Source organism: Microtus oregoni, unplaced genomic scaffold (genome assembly GCF_018167655.1).
Source record: "Microtus oregoni isolate MIOR12 unplaced genomic scaffold, Mior012 000112F_ref0000385, whole genome shotgun sequence".
NCBI classification, from domain to species: Eukaryota; Metazoa; Chordata; class Mammalia; order Rodentia; family Cricetidae; genus Microtus; species Microtus oregoni.
The window spans coordinates 2,556,057-2,575,739 of NW_024544738.1; the positions used below are offsets into that span (position 1 = coordinate 2,556,057).

Genomic DNA, 19,683 nt, shown 5'->3' on the forward strand with positions numbered 1-19,683 from the left:
TGTAACCTGCCACATTACTGAAGGTGTTTATCAGCCCTAGGAGTTCCCTCATAGAATTTTTGGGGTCACTTATGTATACTATCATATCATCTGCAAATAGTGAGAGTTTGACTTCCTCTTTTCCAATTTGTATCCCTTGATCTCCTTTTGTTGCCTTATTGCAATAGCTAGAACCGTGAGTACCATATTGAATAGATATAATGAATAAAAGAGTGAACAGCCTGGTCTTGTTCCTAATTTCAGAGAAGTCACTTTGAGTTTTTCTCCATTTAACTTGATGTTGGCTGTCGGCTTGCTGTATTTGCTTTTTATTATGTTTATATACGTTCCTTGTATCCCTGATATCTACAAGACCTTTATCATGAAGGGTGTTGGATTTTGTCAAAGGCCTTTAAACATCTAATGAGATGACCATGTGGTTTTTTTTCTTTCAGTTTATGTGGTGGATTACGTTGATGGATTTTTGTATGTTGAACCATCCCTGCATCTCTGGGATGATGCCTACATGATCATAGTGGATGTTTTTTCTGATGTGTCTTGGATTCAGTTTGCCAGTGTGTTATGAGTATTTTTGCACAATGTTCATGAAGGAGACTGGTCTGTAATTCTCTTTCTTAATCACATCTTTGTGTGGTTTGGGTATCAGTGTAACTGTAGCCTCGTAAAAAGAATTTGGTAATGTTCCTTTTGTTTCTATTGTGTGGAACAATTTGAGAAGTATTGAGGAGTTTTTCTTTGAAATTCTGGTAGAATTCTGTGCTGAAGTCATCTGGTTCTGGGCTTTTTTTTTTTTTTTTTTTTTTTTTTTTTTTTTTTGGTTGGGAGGCCTTTTACATTCTAAACACACATTTTAATACTGAGCTGCATTCCAGCTGAAATAGTATGTTCTGATTAGGATAGATGCAGAGGATATAAGCTTTACTTTCTTAGCAATATTTTTGCAGCAGACTCTTGCTCTGTAGCCCTGGCTGGACTTGAATTCCTAGTAATCTTCCTGCCTCAGCTTCCCAAATGCTGGGATTGCAAGTGTCTACTCTCATGTCTGACTTACATAGCTACTCTGTTAGAATAATTGTTTTTAAAAATATATTCTTTACCATTGCACTCCATACTATTTTGTGGTCACACAGATTCCAAATAAGCTGAAAGACTGTTGATAGTAGCAATGATGATATGTCACCTGGGTTAACTCACAGGCAGACCCAAACCATAGTCACACAGGCTTTCTTTTAGCTTTGCATGCCCAGGCATGAAATTTGATAGCAGAAAGAGCAGATCCATTTCTTGGGAGGTAGATATATATTAATCAAGGTTATAAACTTTATATTAATTAAAATTGCCAAGTTCACCTCTCTGTAACAGCAGTATTGTTATCACACTTAGAAAATGAAAAAAAGAGAAGTCCTTGAGGTTATAGGCTTTGTGTATATGTGTGAATATCCCCAGTTGCCTAAAAAAGTTTACAACTGAAATGGTTGGAACAAGATCCAAGCACTTGCTGATTGTGTCCTTGAACTTTGGTTTCCTTCCCCCTTTCCTTCCTCATTCCTTTTATTTATTGGTTTCTAATTTATTGCAAAGTCAATGAAATTGGAAACTTAAGCTTTAGCATTAACAACTGTGTCTGGTATCCCATAGGCACTTACATGTTTTTGGTGAATATCTTAACAATACTCAAGGTCTTGTGCTTTGTCCCTGCAGGTTGATCCAAAAGATTATATTTTCAGTGGACTGAAGGATGAAACAGTAGGTCGCTTACCTGGAAAAGTGGCAGGACAACAATTTGTCATTCAAGACTGTGAAAACTGTAACATCTATATTTTTGATCACTCAGCTACCATTACCATTGATGACTGCACCAACTGCATACTTTTCTTGGGACCAGTGAAAGGCAGTGTATTTTTCCGAAATTGTAGAGATTGCAAGTGTACATTAGCTTGCCAACAATTTCGTGTGAGGGACTGTAGAAAGTTGGAAGTCTTTCTGTGCTGTGCCACTCAACCCATTATTGAATCTTCCACAAATATCAAGTTTGGATGTTTTCAGTGGTACTACCCTGAATTAGCAGCCCAATTTAAAGATGCAGGGCTCAGTATCTTCAATAATATATGGAGTCATGTTCATGATTTTACACCTGTGTCAGGAGAACTCAACTGGAGCCTTCTTCCAGAAAATGCTGTGGTTCAAGACTATGTTCCTATTCCAACTACTGAAGAATTCAAAGCTGTACGAATTTCTACAGAAGCCAATAGAAGCATTGTTCCCATATCCCGGGGTCAGAGACGGAAGGACAGCGATGAGTCATGCCTAGTGGTATTATTTGCTGATGATTATACAACTGCAAATGCCAGAAAATTAATTGATGAGGTAAGGAGAGAGAGAGAGAGAGAGAGAGAGAGAGAGAGAGAGAGAGAGAAGAGAAATAGACATAGATAGGACTTGCTAGGTTTTATTTATTGTTATTATTTGTAGTAGGAGGGAGGCCGCTTATTTGTTCCTGGCCACATAGCCCCAAAATAATCACACAGAAACTATATTATTTAAATCACTGTTTGACCCATTAGCTCTAGCTTCTTATTGGCTAACTCTTACATATTAATTTAACCCATTTCTATTAATCTGTATGTCACCACATGGCTGTGGCTTACTGGGTAAAGTTCCAGTGTCTGTCTCTGGCAGCTACATGGCTTTTCTCTACTCTGCCTTCCTTCTCCCAGCATTCTGTTTAGCTTTCCCTGCCTACTTAAGTTCTGCCCTATCAACAGGCCAAGGCAATTTCTTTATTCACCAGTGGTATTCACAGCATACAGAGTGAAATCCTGCATCAATTATTTACAAATTAATTATTAGAAATACTAGCAACCCTCAAGTTATAGTCCTCGAATTCCTTGGATCCACAAAGTTTACCTTAGAAGCAGATCTCTTGGTCTACAAAATCCTTTCTCTCTCTCTCTCTCTCTCTCTCTCTCTCTCTCTCTCTTGTTTGTTTTTTGAGACAGGGTTTCTCTGTGGCTTTGGAGCCTGTCCTGGAACTAGCTCTCTAGACCAGGCTGGTCTCGAACTCACAGAGATCCACCTGCCTCTGCCTCCCGAGTGCTGGGATTAAAGGCGTGCGCCACCATCACCCGGCCAAAATCCTTTCTCAATGCAACCTTTAAATCTAATTTAATTTAGTAAGCATTTGTTAGCATCAGTTATATGCAGGTTATGCTATTATCATATTTCATTCATTATATGATACAAGTTTGTTTTCCACATCTTTGCTTAAATACCTTGTAATTAGTTGCAACTTAGAAATAATAGAACCTAGGTGATACTGGAAATTAAGGCATACAGATACATTTCTTTGCCTCAAAGATTTTCCATTCTTCATCATAAACAGTTTCCACACATGCTCACAACAGTACTGCGTATTGAAGCATAGTCTTTGCTAATGATTTTTCTAATGAGGAAATTTTTTTTGGAGTTTTAATTGGTTTAGAGGTTGGAAATGATGTTTAAGAATACAACTTTTAGACCCTGTTTTGACAGTGTCATCCACACTGGGCTCCTTATTTTCTCTTGTCCCGTCACCATTGAGGGAGAGGTTTCTTTTGTCTGTGAGTTTTTACTACATATAATTTTCAAAGATTAATCATTCAAGTTAAACTCCATTTTGTTAGATAATTAGGATATTCTAACTTGTTTAAAGAAAAAAAGCCATCAACACAGTCTATTTGTGAGTCATCAATGCTCTGAACCTTTTGACTTTTGGTATCTGATGTGTGAAATGGCCTTTGCAAGAATATGACTTAGAAGAGTGATGTTCTTTAAATGTCCTTCTGGAATGCAAAATAACAATCCTACACTAATAATAATAGTAACTTACTCTTACATACTTTTTACCAGTCGGGTACTTGTAAAGAGAGTTACATGAATTAACTCAGTGTTCAAAACAACTCTGTGACCTACAGACAGGGTAAATAACTTGGCAAAAGTCACTCAGCTAGCTGGTAAACATCAGAGCTGTGATTCATACATGCAGGCTGATACTCTTCCTGTATATTAACCCTTAAACATAAAGCTCTTGTGCTGTCCCAGTGCTGAAAGAAAGCTAATGCTAAGAAAAGGGAAAGACCTAAATGTTATGTTGACAGGTTATATACTATTTAAATTATACTTGAGTTAGCAAAGAAACTAGTTCTGAAAAAAATAAAAGTTAAGTATTTTCATAGCACAGCTATATTAGGACAGCTTAGACTGGGAGATGCAGTTACCAACTCTGATTTGCTGAGGAACATTATAAAATCACATTTTATATTGTTTTCACAAAGAAATTGTTTTCTTATATAGGAAGTAGACCACAACCTCGTGGTAATACACAGAACAATAGAAGTGGATTACTTTAAGATGTAAGAGCTAGCTAGAAACACACATAAGTTATTGACCAAACAGTATTGCAATTAACATAGTTTCTTTGTGATTATTTTGGGTCTGGGTGGCCAGAAAATGAACAAATAGCCTCCATCTACAAGCCACCATCCTGAAAAATAATTCTTTAATCCACCATCTCATTAACTTAAATTAAAATCAAAGCTCTGTTAATTTATAGACCTTGGGCAAGTTCTTAACCATGTCACATCTTAATTGTCTCATCCCTACAAGGAAGATGGTGGTGGTACCCATCTCATGAGAGGTTAAATGTATTTTGTATGTATATATGTATAATATTCAGAAAACTTCAAATGGTCCCCTATGTGTGGTCAATCATTCTTGCAATATACTATACAAATTGATGTGATGGCTTTTAAAATTAACATTACATGGTATTTTTCTGTTTTATTTTAACATCTTTATTATATTTAACAAATTATGTTAATTGTAGTGAACTATGGTAATTTTCATTGAACATTTTCTGTATCATCAAATTAAGCTTCTGGTTAGTAGTTGTAAAGTAGTGACAGCGGAGTCTGAATTACTCAGAACTAAAACAAAAATCAGAATGCTGGGTTGCATTATATATGGAAAAATGTTCAAATAACAAAACCTTGTTTTTATCCCAAAAGTTCATTTTCCAATCTGAATGAAGTTTTATTCTCCACCGATGGTTGGTAAAGGGTTTCTCCTAGTGCAGACAAAGGAAGTGTCAATGAAAGCTGAAGATGCTCAAAGGGTTTTCCGAGAAAAGGCATCTGACTTTTTTCTTCTTCTAAACAAAGGTATTTTCTGGGTGACTGGGGTACTTTTTTGGTTATTTTCTTTTTTGACTCTCTTAACATTTCTTTCATGTTGCCTTCTCTTTCTCTTTTGTTCGGTTTTCCCCAAAACCCAAGAAGCACTGTAGAACTCACTTTTCTCCTGTTCTTTCTCTTAGTACTTAAATGGTCACATTTCTGTATTATTTTAGTTGTCATTTTATTACTATTTTACCTTTGTACTGTTACATAATAAGGATATGCGTTGGCTCTACTGAAAAAGAAGAATTATAGTCACTAATTTTCTGTTTTCATATAATTAACTTTTTGTGAAAATTATAATTTTCCCTAGCAAGTGAATACCAGCAATAAGTTTCAGATAGTGAAGAAATGTGCGAAAGAGAGGAGCTAGAATCTGCCTGCCCCGCTGAAAAGATGATGCTTGCCTATATTTTCTTAAAGGCATATTGACTCTGGAGGCCAAAGTACTATCTTTCTGTTGGGAGTAGGGACATTGTTTGCTTAAGGCTCCAAGCCAGTATGAATAGCAATATGGAATGCTAATTGGGTATACTCTACAGACAGGGCACATCTGTATGTGTGTTCTTTATGTATAAATAAAATATAATGAACTCTAAAACTGTATGAAAAAAGCATAGAAGGACTATTACGATAATTTTAAGCAATAATGCTCTATGTAATTGGGCTGTTAAGTGTTAGCATAAAATTTCATATCTTTTTCTTAGTTATTGTGGTAGTGGCAATGACTTATTCAATCCAGTGCTTGAGTCTACCTCAGAATATATTTTGACATAGGAACATTCAAATAAAATCTTGGAAATGAACCTTAAAACTCTCATCAACTTCTAGGAATGGAATTAAGCAATAAGTCTAATGGATATCCTAAAGTGTAAGAGTTAGTATTGAATTCAGTAGCCTGAATTGGGTTTATATATTTGTATAATATTAGTAAAGAAGTCTTATAGAATTGCTTCAACCTAAACAGTACCTGTCTTTCAATAATACAACATTTCACATGGAAGTAGTAAAATGTTTTGTTTCTGGAAAAAGCAGAACTAAAACCAATGAGCAGATGTTACCAGAATTTCAGGAAATAATGTCATACAATCAAGTCTTAAAAAAACAAGAGATTCTGGGGCTAGAGAGATGGCTCACTGGTTAAGAACACTGACTGTTCTTCCAGAGGACCCAGGTTTGATTCCCAGAATCCACATGGTAGCTTACAGCTGTCTAATATTCCAGTTCCAGGGCACCTGACATCCCTTGGTAATACACCAATTCACATAAAATAAAAATAAGTAAAATAAAATAATTAATTAATTGAAAAAAACATGTCTACAGGAAGTACTTAAAGATTGAAGCACTCATGTCGGGTCAAAAGAATCAGCTTGAAGGAGTTTGCATTGGAAAAATTTGGGGGCAGTTTGACCATTGACTAATGGGGGTTGGGGTCAGAGTAGTAAGAGTGCTTGAATAGCATGAGGACCTGGGTTCCATTTCTATCACCAAATAAACCTTACAAAGAATAATGCAGGGGGGCCGGGCAGCAGTGATGCACGCCTTTAATTTCAGCACTCGTTAGGGAGAGGTAGGTGAATCTCAGTGAGTTCAAGGCCAGGCTGGTCTACAGAGCGAGTCCAAGACAAAGAAACCCTGTCTCAAAAAAAAAAAATAGTGCAGGTAATTTAATAACTGTTATGCACCTTTGGAAAAGTACTCCACACCTGTAATCCCTGTACTTGGGAGGTAGAGGCAAGAGGAGTTTAGGAGTTCAAGGACATTCTCAGCTATATAAGGAGTTCAGGACCATTTCAAAAAAAGAGGGAAGGGGCGATGGTGGCACACTCCTTTAATCCCAGGATTGGAAGGCAGAGGCAAGCCAATCTCAGTGAGTTTGAGGTCAGTCTGGTCCACAGAGCGAGTTCTAGGATAGCTAGGGCTACATAGAAAAACCCTGTCTCAAAAAAAGAAAAAAAAGGGGGCTGGAGAGATGGCTCAGTGGTTAAGAGCATTGCCTGCTCTTCCAAAGGTCATGAGTTCAATTCCCAGCAACCATGGTGGCTCACAACCATCTGTAATGAGGTCTGGTGCCCTCTTCTGGCCTGCAGGCACACACACAGACAGAATATTGTATACATAATAAATAAATAAATATTTTTAAAAAAAGAAAAGAAAAAGAAAGCAGGTGGATTTTATGATTATAGGCTGCGTCTCTTACCTTCTTTCTGCCTCCAACCTCTTCTGTCTTTGTTCCTTTCTTTTCTAAATCTAGGGAAAGGGAATCTTTCAATCTATTGCTAACTGAACCAAGATAGGAAAGAAAGTTACATGACACCACAAAGAAACAATGAACCAAGCCCAAAATACAAGACGTTCTATAAGATAACTAGCTTTCTTCAGGTGAGGGAACTCTTTTAGATTAAAATAATCTAAAGGGATATAACAATTAATGCAAAGAGAGAACCCTGATTTGATATGGGATTGATACAGTTTTTAAGCTAGGAGTTTGAAGGTGATAGGAGTTGTTTAATTTCCTTAGGTATGGAAATAGTATTGTGATTAGGTAGGAAATGCATTATGAGTATCATGGTGTCAGCAAAACAAGAATAAAGCATGTGTGTGCACTAATGTATAATATGTAGGGGCCAGCAAAATGACTCAGTGAGTAAAAGCACTTGCCACCAAGCTTGATGACCTTGAGTTCAGTCCCACGTGGAAGAAGGAGAGAACTTATACCCACAAGTTGTCCTCTGACTTCCATAAGTGTGTCCATGGCATGAGTGCCCACACCTCTACATCTATAAAAATAAGTAAATATACAAACAAATAATTGTTTAAAAAAAACCTATGGGGCTAAATTTTGACTCTTGGTGACTATAGTTAAAGGTAAGGTGGATATTTATGCTGTTCTTTCAGTATTTCTAGTGTGTGTGTGTGTGTGTGTGTGTGTGTGTGTTTTAATTGAACATTGGAGGAGTTGAGCAATGTCTCAGCAGTTCAGAGCACCCACTGGCTGCTCCTCCAGAGCACCCAGGTTCTCTGGTCTCAGTGGTGGCTGACAACTGGCTGTAATTCCAGTTCCTATGGATCCAATGCCCTCTTCTGGCCTCCAAAGGCACTGCATGCACATGGTCCACACACATATATGCAGGCAAAGCTCCCATAACACATAAAATAAAAGTGAAATAAAAACTTTAAAAAATTATATATCTTATTCTCAAAACCACCTAAAATGGATAAAAATAATTTAGTCTGCCCAATAGTGAGTTTATTAGGTCATGTGGAATAGCAAGCCGACTTGATGCTAATATTCTAACACGGTGGAATAAGGTAAGCAATAGTCATTCTCAGGTAGGTAATTGTCCTGAGTAGGGCTGCTGTGTGCATTATAGAATGTTGAACATCATTTCTGGCTCCTGCCCTCTTGATACACATTTCTTCAGTTGTGGCAACAACAACAAAAATGGTTTTAGACATTGCCTGATGTCCTTTGAAATAATTGTCAGTTGAAAACCATTTTTTTAAATAATAGGCTTACTCTTGGAAATTTACCTTTATTGTAATTCATAGCTGAATCTAAATAGTCTTTAATCACAATTATCTTCTTTAGTTAATAAATATTACTATTTGACTATTAATAAGAGAATCTATTGTTTTCTATCCTAGAACTTCCAAACCGTACTAATCCTCAAAACTATGTAGGATGTTTTTAAAAATATAAATTTCGAACTACTCTCTCAGAAGTCTTTATTATATGTCCTTGGAATCAACATTTTGGTAGCTTCTCAGATGGTCTTGGGCACTAATTAGACTTGTTTTTCTTTGTTTGAAAGGCCCATCTTCTTCAACAAAAACAGTAGATGAGCTATGAGCAGTAGTGGACAAAATGGTGCTCTGTAGGCCATGCCAGGTTTGGTAGTTTAGTCTGAATTTTCATGCTTTTTATTTTTAATAAATCTCTAGAATAATTTAAATTTACAGAAACTTTGCGAAGACAGTACCAAGAGCTTCTGTATATCTTCTTCCTGCTTCTCCAAATGTTAACGTAGCCAAGGCACATTTGTCAAAAGCAAGAAATTGACATTGGTAAAATGTTTCCTTGTACAGTCGATTCTCATTTCACCAGATGTTTGCCAGCAAGTTCCAGGTCCAAAATTCATTTCTAGATCCCACGTTGACTTTAATTGCTGTGACAGTTGTCAACCTACTTTTGTTTTTCATCACCTCCAGTTAGTCTGAAGAATGTTGTTGTGTTGGGGATCATCTGCTCTTTTCTCAGGTTAGAAAGGGTTATAGATTTTGTAGAAGAGGTGAAGTTGAAATGGCATCTGCTGTGTTTACCTTCCATCGTGGCAGGGTAGGGTTACATTTGTGTTACAGGGCAAAGGTAGAAGTCAGGGCCGAGAGGCTGGAGAAAGTGCAAGATGCTGGTTACATCTTGTAGGAGCTGATTCTCTTCTTCTACCATGTGGGTCCCACAGATCAAACGCAGGGTGTCAGGCTTTTATTCTCATTTTTCCATCAGTCTAGAAATTTATATTTTGTTTGGTAACTTTTTTAATTTTTTCAGATTTATTTATATATAATTGCCAGATACTACATTTTAAAGTATATAATCTAGTGACCTGACCTATCCATATATTATAAATGATTACAACAAACAGTTATGTCTTCAAATTTTTTGTTTAAAATCTATTATTATTATATGTATGTTTGTGGGTGCATGTTCTGTGGCACAGCTATGGAGGTTAGGGACAACTCTGTTAAGTTACTTCTCTGGATTCTAAGGGTTGAACTCAGTTTTCCGTGGTGTGCAGCAAACTTTACCCTCTGAGTCATCTCAATGGCCCATAATTGGTTTTTTGTGATAAAAGCATTTAAAGTCTCAGCAATTTTCCAGTATACAATATGGTATTACTAACTATAGCCATCATACTATATATTAAATCCTAAGAACTTACTTATCTTAAATGTGTGTTGGGGGGTTGTGTTGTAGATTAAACCCCATGCATTTTAGACAGGAGATAGCTCAGTCTATATATGCAGCCTCAACATACTAATCATATAACTACACAAATTTATATGATGTAACCAGCATCTTGCACTTTCTCCAGCCTCTCGGCCCTGGGCTCACCCATGTTGTTGCAAATGGCAAGATCTTTTTTTGACAGAATAGACGTGAGTGTGTGTGTGTGTGTGTGTGTGTGTGTGTGTGTGTGTGAGAGAGAGAGAGAGAGAGAGAGAGAGAGACAGTCAGACAGACAGAGACAGACAGACAGACAGAGACAGACAGAAAGAGAGAGACAGAGATACAGAGAGAGAGAGGAGAGTGAGATTTTTTTGAGATAGGGCTTTACTACATAACCCTGGATGACCCAGAACTCACAGAGATCTGCCTGTCTCTGCCCTCCACGTTCTAGGATTAAAGACATATGCCACCAAGAGTAGTCCATACCATACTTTTTTTGTCCACCCAGTTGTCAACAAGACCCCTAAATTTGATTCCATTTCTTGGTTAGGGTGAATAATGCCTCAATAACGTAGGAATTCTTTCTGGGTAGTGATTTGATTTCTTTTGAATATATACCCAGAAGTGGGATTGCTGGATTATATGGCAGCTCTATTTTTAATTTTTTTGAAGTATTATCATAATGACTATATATAACAATTTAAATTCCCACTAGCGATGCACAAGGGTTCTTGTTCTTCTTGCTTCACATCCTCAGCAATGCATTTCCCTTTGTGATAATAGCCTAACATGTATGTGAAGTTGATATCTCATCATGAGTTTGATTTGCATTTTCTTGATTAGTGACATTCAGTACCTTTTCACATGATGTTTCTAATTTTACTGAGAGTTTCAAAGAAGTGCTTTGCATTTCAATTTTCTTTTCAATTCCATTAGGTTTCTGTTCTCGTATTTATTACTTCCTTACTTTCACTAACATTAGGTATGATTTGTTCATTCTCTAGTTTCTTAAAGTTTGAGCATAAGTTACAGATTTAAGTATGATTTTTGACATTGCTCTAAGAACTACAGCTAACAGCATGCCTGCGTGAAGCATATGTACACACATGTTCTCATGAAGCACAGAATAGCCTTCCTCAGTTAGGTACAGTGGACACCAAGTTTGGGGGCTGTGTCAACACCACAATCAATAGGGATCTCAGAAATATGAAAAATAAGGCACAATTCAGATGGTGAAAAGGATATTTGCGTATATAAGAGGAATAAAACAAGAATGCTAACTTCACTTAGCTAGGAACATGAACTACAAGCATGTCTGAGAATAACTACAAAAGTAGACTCAAGTATTAATGGGTAGTACACACCTAAGTGTAGAGGTAGTTACAGGAGAATTTTAACAAGTATGCAAATAAGGATCTCCTGCATATATATTTAATAATGATTTTTTCCCTATACGTATGACTTTAGCTGTATCATGCAACTTTCAACACATTGTATTTTCATATTTATTCAACTCAAGATTTGGCAAAATACAGCCCACAGCCTGCATTAGAAAATGAAGTTTTTGACTGGGTGGTAGTGGCACATGTCTTTAATCGGGAGGCAGAAGAAAGTGGATCTATGTGAGTTTGGGACCAGCCTGGTCTACAAGAGCTAATTCCAGGACAGGCTCCAAAGCTACAGAGAAACCCTGTCTACTAAAACCAACAAAACAAAATGAAGTTTTATGGGATTATGGTCATATTCATTCTTCTGTCTATTCTGCTGGGTTTTCTTTTTTTTTTTTAACTACAACCAAAGATTTGTTTCATGGCAGGCAATGTATAGTCCACAAGGGCTAGAATACTTTCTATCCGGTCCTTTATAGAGAAAGTAACTTAATATTTAATTTAGTGAAAAGTATTTTTAAAGCCAGTATAGTGGCACATTCCTGAGACATGATCATGAGTATCAGGCCAACATAGGCTATATGTTAGTTCAAGATCAACTTGGGTTACGTATTAGAATACTGTCTCAAAAAAAAAAGAAAAGAAAAACAAAAAATTGGAGATTAGAGAGATGTCATTAGGATCACTTGCTACTCTTCCAGAGAACCAGAGTTCAATTCCCAGTACCCCATGTTGGGTGGCTCAGAAATGTAAAATCTGTTGCTTGGTAAAATGCTATATAAATATCTATTATGCCAACTTAATTGATAATGTGCAAGTCATCTCTCTCCTTTATTTTCTGCCTACTTATTTGATATATTAATGAGAGAAATGTTGACCTCTACAGGTGTCACTGAGGATTTGTGTATTTCTCTTTTCTAATTATTGAGGCTTCACCTTGTGTACTTTGAAGGTCTATTAATTGCATATGCATTAGAATTGATAGATTTTTCTTTGGAAAACCCTTGTTTATATAATAACGCCATCTAGCTCTGATTATCTTCCCTGTTTTAAAATCAATTTTATCTGAAATTAATTAATTAATAAGGTTACTGTTTTTTAATTTGGTTAATATTTCATTCTGTATTTTTGTTAATTTTTTATTATTTTTATTACTTTAAAAAATAATATCAATCCAAATTTCCACTTCCTCCCCTCCTCCCACTTCCCTACCACTCCCTCCACACACCCTCCCCCTTACCCCCTCCCACACACACCCTCCAATCTTAAGAGAGGTTCAGTCCCACTCTTGTGGAATTTGTTGCCTCAATCCTGCTTGGCCCAAGGTGGAGTTTGTTGCCTCAGGCCTACTTTGGCCTAGGTTACTGGCTTTGATCTATTTCTGTAAACCCTGGTCTGGATCCACTCCTGCAAAGGTCCTTGGCATGGAGTTGGTCCTGCAAAGGCCTCTGGCTCTGATCTACTGCCTTGGGGCTCCCAGGCTCAGGAGCCCCCAGAACCGCAGAGGCTTACTCCCTCAGAGGTCCCAGACTCACTCTAGGACCCACAGAGGTTCCAGGTTCCTGCCTATTCCCTTCGATGTCCCAGACCAATGCCAGGACCTACAGAGGACCTGGCTCAGGCCTACTCCCTCTGAGGTCCCAGACTCACACCTGGCCCCACAGAGATCTCTGGTTCCTGCCTTTCCCCTCTCGGAGGTCCCAGATTCACACCCAGACTGGCAGAGGTCCTGGCTCAGACCTAGTTCCTGAGGGGTCCTAGACTCAAGTCCAGACCCACAGGGGTCCTGGCTTAGGTATACTCCCTTGAAGGCCCCAAATTCACATCTGGACCCTCAATAGTCTCTGACTCTGGCTCACTCACTCAGCAGTTACTCTCCTGTACCTGTTCCAGTGGACTTCACTGTCTCTGGACCAGGACCCTGGTTCAATCCTGGTCCACCAGTGTCCCAGGACTGGATTGGCTCACAGCTCCTGCTCCCATGGAGCTTGCTTCCTCAGGTTCACTACAGCCTAGGTAGCTGGTTCCATCTCACTACTGTGGAATTTGTTGCCTCAATCCTGCTCTGGCCCAAGGTGGCGTTCGTTGCCTCAGGCCTACTTTGGCCTAGCTTACTGGCTTTCGATCACCTTCTATATTTTTATACTTAGGCCACATACCACTGAAGGTATACAGACAAGGCATTGCCTTCTAAGGTTGCTTAGAATAAGTCTTTGTATGGTCATATCACTAACTTGATAGACTCATTTATTTTAGTTTGCTTTTAACTTTTAGAACTGCTTTTCCCCCCACATTTACTTTTGGCTTTGAAATACTGACATGCTTTCCAATATCAAGTTATATAAAAGGGTACATTGAGACGATTTTCACCTGCATCCATGCTACTACATGACCCTCTCTTTCCTCTTCTTATCAGCCACATTTTCCACAGAGCCTTTTTGCCAAGAGTAAGAAAATGTAAACAGTTGCCTCTTCTTTGACTCAGTACTTATCATAATCTATAGATACTATGTGCTGTAAACTCCTAGTTTAGCTTGTTCACTAGGTCTGTGTGAGGGTACAGTTGACTGTTTTAGTACTTGCCTTTCCTGTTTGTTTCTGTATTAAATTTCAACCCTCCAGTTATTTCAGTGCCAAATATAATGAGATCTATCTCATTCTTGTGCTTTGTCCAGGTCTCAGAACTACATTAAACTTAGCATTCATATTTTGTTTACCTTGGTTTTTCAGATGTAGTACTCCATTATTCTATATTGTTTTGTTTGTTTAATTAGTTTATATCTGTTTTTGAGACACATTTGTAAACTCCTTGAGGTCAAAACTTCTCCATCACCATAGGAAATAAAATGCTGATCTGTTTGGAATATAGTGATAGCTGAATACACATTAATTGAAGCACACATTTTCTTGGTCTGATTGGCTTTGGTCATGCTTGCCAACAAATCTATGCTAAATTCCAGGTTTGCCAAAGATTAAATCATGAATATTTAACTCAAAATGTAAGTCAGAGGGGGTCTTAAAAGCATTCAAATTAATGGGTGGGAAAGGAGGCACAAATCTTTCTATTCAGAGGATTAAAAATAAAAGTTTGATATTTACTTTTAGAATGTAACTTTAAAACACACTTAAGGAAAATTCTTTCAAAGAGGCATTGCTTTGGTGCCTGGCCTCAATTCCCTTTTGATTTATTTCCATAGTTGGTGAACTAGAACTTGGATGGTTAAGTAGGGGAGCTGGAAGGAGGGCAGGCTGCCTGGTAAGACTTGTGTGTTGACTTGGATTGTTTTTATCTTGTTTGGTATTTTGCCCACTAGTCTTTGTACTAGTGGAGATTCTTTTATTTTGTTTGTTTGTTTTGTTTTAAAAAGAAAAACAAAAACCAAAGAAACCAGACAATTTTCAACAGTTGAAAGCGTGACAGTAAGGGTTGGAAAGATGGCTTAGCAGTTAAAGAATGCTTGCTGTTCTTGCAAAGGACTGGAATTCAGATACCAGGACCCAAATCTGGAAGCTCAGGAACAACTGTCCATAACTCCAGCTACAGGGAGTCCAATGACCTCGTCTGTCCTCCACAAGGCACTTGCAGGACTCCACATGTACACATACCCACACACATACATAATTTTTAAAAATGTGATACAGTTGTGTAATAGTACGGGAGCTGTGCATCCTAAGATGAGACTCAGTGTTTATTTGTTTTATGATAGGGATAGGGAAAAGTTAAAATGATGTGCCTTTTTATCTCCATCCTTCTTCTTTCCCACCTGATGAAGATACTGGAAATTTCTCAGAGAAGAATCAAAAAATGAATGCTGGGTTTAATACATACCTGTAAAGGCAGAAGGATGGAGAAAAGCTCAAGGGCAGACTAGTCTACATAGTGTCTTTCAGGGCTACATAGTGAACTATGTCAAAAATCTAAAAGAAATTCAAGAATAAGCTTTACAATATATTTGTATTCGTGGTGAGAAAAAACTTCTTGGGGTTCATTTTAGGTCCTGTGATTGCCCTGGAATTTAATGGAAATGGTGCTGTAGAAGGATGTCACCTTATCGTAAACGAGATATTCAACGGGACAAAGGTATAGATCTTACTTATCTTAATCTAATTTTCCATTTTATCTCCTTTCCCTTACAACCAAATAGTACTTGTATCTATAGTATATTCTTTAACCCATAGGCTCACAACCATATGTAACTCCAGCTTCAGAGGTCCAATATCCTCTTCTGACCTCTGAAGAAACCAAGCATGTAAATGGTACACATACATACATGCAGGCAAAACATTCATACATATAAAAAGTAAATCTAAAAACTTCTTAAAGATAAAACCCTAAGCTTGGGCTGGAGAGATGGCTCAGAGGTTAAGAGCACTGGCTGATCTTCCAGAGGTCCTGAGTTCAATTCCCAGCAACCACATGGTGGCTCACAACCATCTGTAATGAGATCTGGTGCCCTCTTCTGGCCTGCAGGCATACAAGGAGGCCAAACACTGTGTACACAATAAATAAATAAATCTTAAAAAGAAAACCCTAAGCTTATGACTTTGTTCTATAAATATGTGGCCTTTGGTATTTAAGGGCCACAGAACTAATCTTATGTTTGTTTTGTATTTTAAATAGATGTTTGTATCAGAAAAGAAGGAGACAGCATCTGGAGATGTTGACAGCTTCTATAACTTTGCTGAGATACAGATGGCGATTTGAAGCAGACTGTGGTATTAAGCTCTTTCTAATCTTTATATAGAGAGTTTGATAAAATACTTATGTCTATTAGTCTTAAGCCATTAGTAATTTTTACTGATTCTAAAATTGTTAAAGGCTATTTTTAAATAATTCTTTGAATACTATATCATTTACTTGAAGATCTAAAATAGTTCATTTAAATTAAGTAATTTTAGTCATCTTATAAACTATTTAACCCCTTCAATGAGCTTTCAGTTTTCTTTTTATATAATACTCTTATTAGAAAACAGAAGTTGCTACCGGTTAACAATTTTAATACTAATTAAAAATTCTTTCAAATCTTTGATAATTTAAACTTTCCTTAGTGCTCTATGGCATTCATTTGATAGTGTATTTTGTTACTTATTTTCTCTTTTTATTTAGAGGAATTTGTTACTAGGTAATAATTAAATAAACTTATGTACTTTTTAAATGCATATCCAGTTAAATAATTATTTTCTTCTTGCATTATATGGCTAATGAGATTTTGTACATGGAGTTGACATACTATTTTGTAAATTGAAAATTTTTTAAAAAAATAGGAATTTGAAAACTGAATGTGGTAGTGCCATCTGTAGTCCCAGGCTACTTGGGATGCTAAAGTGTAAGAAGCTCTGGAGCTTGGGAGTTCAAAACTATCCTTGACAACATAGTGAGATCCTATTTTAAAAGAAAGAAAAAAACTAAGATATTTGGTAATCAGCTTTGCAGATACTTCTTACTGATGCTGACATTGCCATTTTAAGAACTAACTTCTTCATAAGTTGTATTGCTCTTTTTAAAATACAACTGCCAGATGATTCTTCTGTTTCCTAGTAAGAAAAAGCCTATGCAATATAAAACTATAGAACAGCAATCACCAGCAGATTTGACAGAAGCGATCACTGTCTGATAGCTCTTGTGACTAGCAAGAGACCTAGAGCAAAACCTGTGACTTTTAGATAAGAAATACTTTTGGGTAAGGTCTGATGATAAGCTAGGCAGGTTATTCAAGATCTCCATACATGTTTTTACTCATGTAAAGTAATGTCCAAGTATGATAAAAATTTTGGTAACCTGAAATCATTATTTCTCAAATCCATTTAATGATAGTAATTTTCCAGGAGGTATGGGAATTGTTCAGAAATCCACATTGGTCTTCAGAGGCATAGATTGTTTTCAAGGGAAACTGCTCTAGGGAGGGTTGTCATCTAAACTAATCAGTTCTGAAGGTGTTAATAGGTTGCTCTTATCACATTTAGCAGCAAACAGGGGCAGCTTTCTAAGGCCTATTTAAAGGAATCTGAAACTCTATTTTTATAAAACTAAGACTGAAAATGGCCACTTGTAAAAATTCCTCTTATGGTTGTTACTAAAACTGTATTTTCTGTTTAAAATGCTTTAAATCAACTTATAACTACCTGTTGAACTGTTAATGTGTAGAAATAATACTTTGTTATGCTAAATTAATAATATGGAACACCTACACTGTGCCTAGCCTTGTGCTGACTGTCATCATTTGAGCATTTCTTTTATAAAAGCATTGTGTTCTACAAAGTCAATATGATCTCATGAGGTACAAATAAAAACTTCTGGCAGGTATAATAGAATTTCTGTCATATTTTAAAAATAATCTTTACAAATTGTGGTTAGAGGCATTAACATTTCCCTGAGCTAAGCTATAGTAAATGCATTCTTTTCTGTCTTGGTTATTAAATGTTATTATTCACATTTAAAATAATCTCAATACTTGTTTTTTCAGAACTAAAATACAGCGTTATACAAAGCTATACCTTAAGTTTTTATCTTATCTGTAACGTTGTGCAAAAACTCAGGAATATAATGTAAAGGAGACATAAAGATTTTTCCACCAAATTTAGCCTGTTAACCAAAGCCTAAAATTTTCTATTCAGTTAGATAGGAACTTTTACTGATGTTGACTATTTACTGACATTAATAATTATCAGTTGGCTATTGAATATTTGAAAGATTTTTAAAATAAGTAGTTCTGTGTTGTTTCTGTAATTCTAAACTTTGATAGTATTCATGATATACTAAATACATTTCATTTCTGAGTAGTTTTTAAATTTATGAAAAATAAATAGCAATGAAAATTATTTTTATTGTCATATTTGTTTAAACATCTTATCAGTTTACTTGCATTAATAGTACTGCTATTTTTCTTTTGGGTCTGTATATGTGTAGCTTTTATGTAAATTTAGTGTTTATAAAATGTGCTTTGCAGGCCGGGCGGTGGTGGCGCATGCCTTTAATCCCAGCACTCGGGAGGCAGAGGCAGGCGGATCTCTGTGAGTTCGAGACCAGCCTGGTCTAAAAGAGCTAGTTCCAGGACAGGCTCCAAAACCACAGAGAAACCCTGTCTCGAAAAACCAAAAAAAAAAAAAAAAATGTGCTTTGCAATAAATGTTAAAATTAAAATGGTTCAACACTAACTTTTTGAAGAGTACTTCTATATTTTTTATACATGTACCAAAATTTGATACAGTTTTTATTTTCCTTTTGGGTGTTTTGTTACACAATTTTTAATTTTAAAAACAAAATAAAGTGGTCTAATCTATGTGTCATATTAATGAGAAACGAACTGTATGCTGAGTGAGTGTATATGTGTTTGATGTATATATGTGCATGTTTATATATGCAAGGTACTCTGAAGAAATGAAAAGGAAGCAACATATTTTAATATAAGGAATTTCTATCATAATGTTTTCTTCGGTAAAATAAGTTACATTTTAGTATGACTGAATATTTGCTAAGATTAGGCATCTTTCTCTTCCATATTAAAAAAAAAGCTGTGTGTAGCATATAGAGTTATAATCCCAGCACTTGGAAATTCAAGGCCAGCGTAGGTTATGCATTGAGTCCCAGGCAGGCCTGGGCTACATAGTGAGAGCCTCTCAAAAAATAAAGAATTGTCATAAACTTTCTTTCAGATTTAGAAAAGTAGATGATAGTTTTAATTGTCAAATTTACCAGTTTTTATATTCCTTTCCTAGCTCATAAAACAAATACTGAAAGTGCAAGTTAGTTTTAAAAGATATAACATGATGTTTATTTCCACTTATAAAGGTTCTTCAAGTTAGTTTTAAAAGATATAACATGATGTTTATTTCCACTTATAAAGGTTCTGCAAGCACAGTAAGAACATTTGGAGCATTGGAAACAAGCAGAAATGACAACACAATAATAAAATTACTTCATGTTGGATAATTCTTCATGTCTAAACTTTGTTTTCCTCATAAAAGATATATTTAAGTTTTCTATATAAAAGGGAATGTGATTTTGATGCACATTAAAATTTGAGAAGCTCATTTCATACTGTTAGTTCTCCAAGCTCTAGAATCTAGATGCCTTCAAAACCCATTGTAGTACTGGAGAGATGGATCAGAGGTTAAGAGCATTGACTGCTCT

The 19,683-nt window shown here is 36.3% G+C and overlaps 1 protein-coding gene across 2 annotated transcripts in view; it reads left to right on the forward strand.

Moving 5' to 3' along the window:
• The window catches only part of LOC121443739 (protein XRP2-like), a 31,093-nt gene extending 11,625 nt beyond the window's left edge, over nt 1-19,468 (forward strand). The window contains exons 2-5 of one of the 2 annotated variants that reach the window (XM_041645533.1): nt 1,702-2,367; nt 5,069-5,198; nt 15,548-15,633; nt 16,174-17,043. In XM_041645533.1, the coding sequence (XP_041501467.1) occupies nt 1,702-2,367; nt 5,069-5,198; nt 15,548-15,633; nt 16,174-16,257 (966 nt within the window). In that variant the 3' untranslated portion in view covers nt 16,258-17,043. Of the gene's footprint in view, nt 1-1,701; nt 2,368-5,068; nt 5,199-15,547; nt 15,634-16,173; nt 17,044-19,396 lie in introns of those variants that run through there. The other variant, XR_005973695.1, reaches the window with a different exon arrangement.
• Nucleotides 19,469-19,683: the final 215 nt, after the last annotated feature.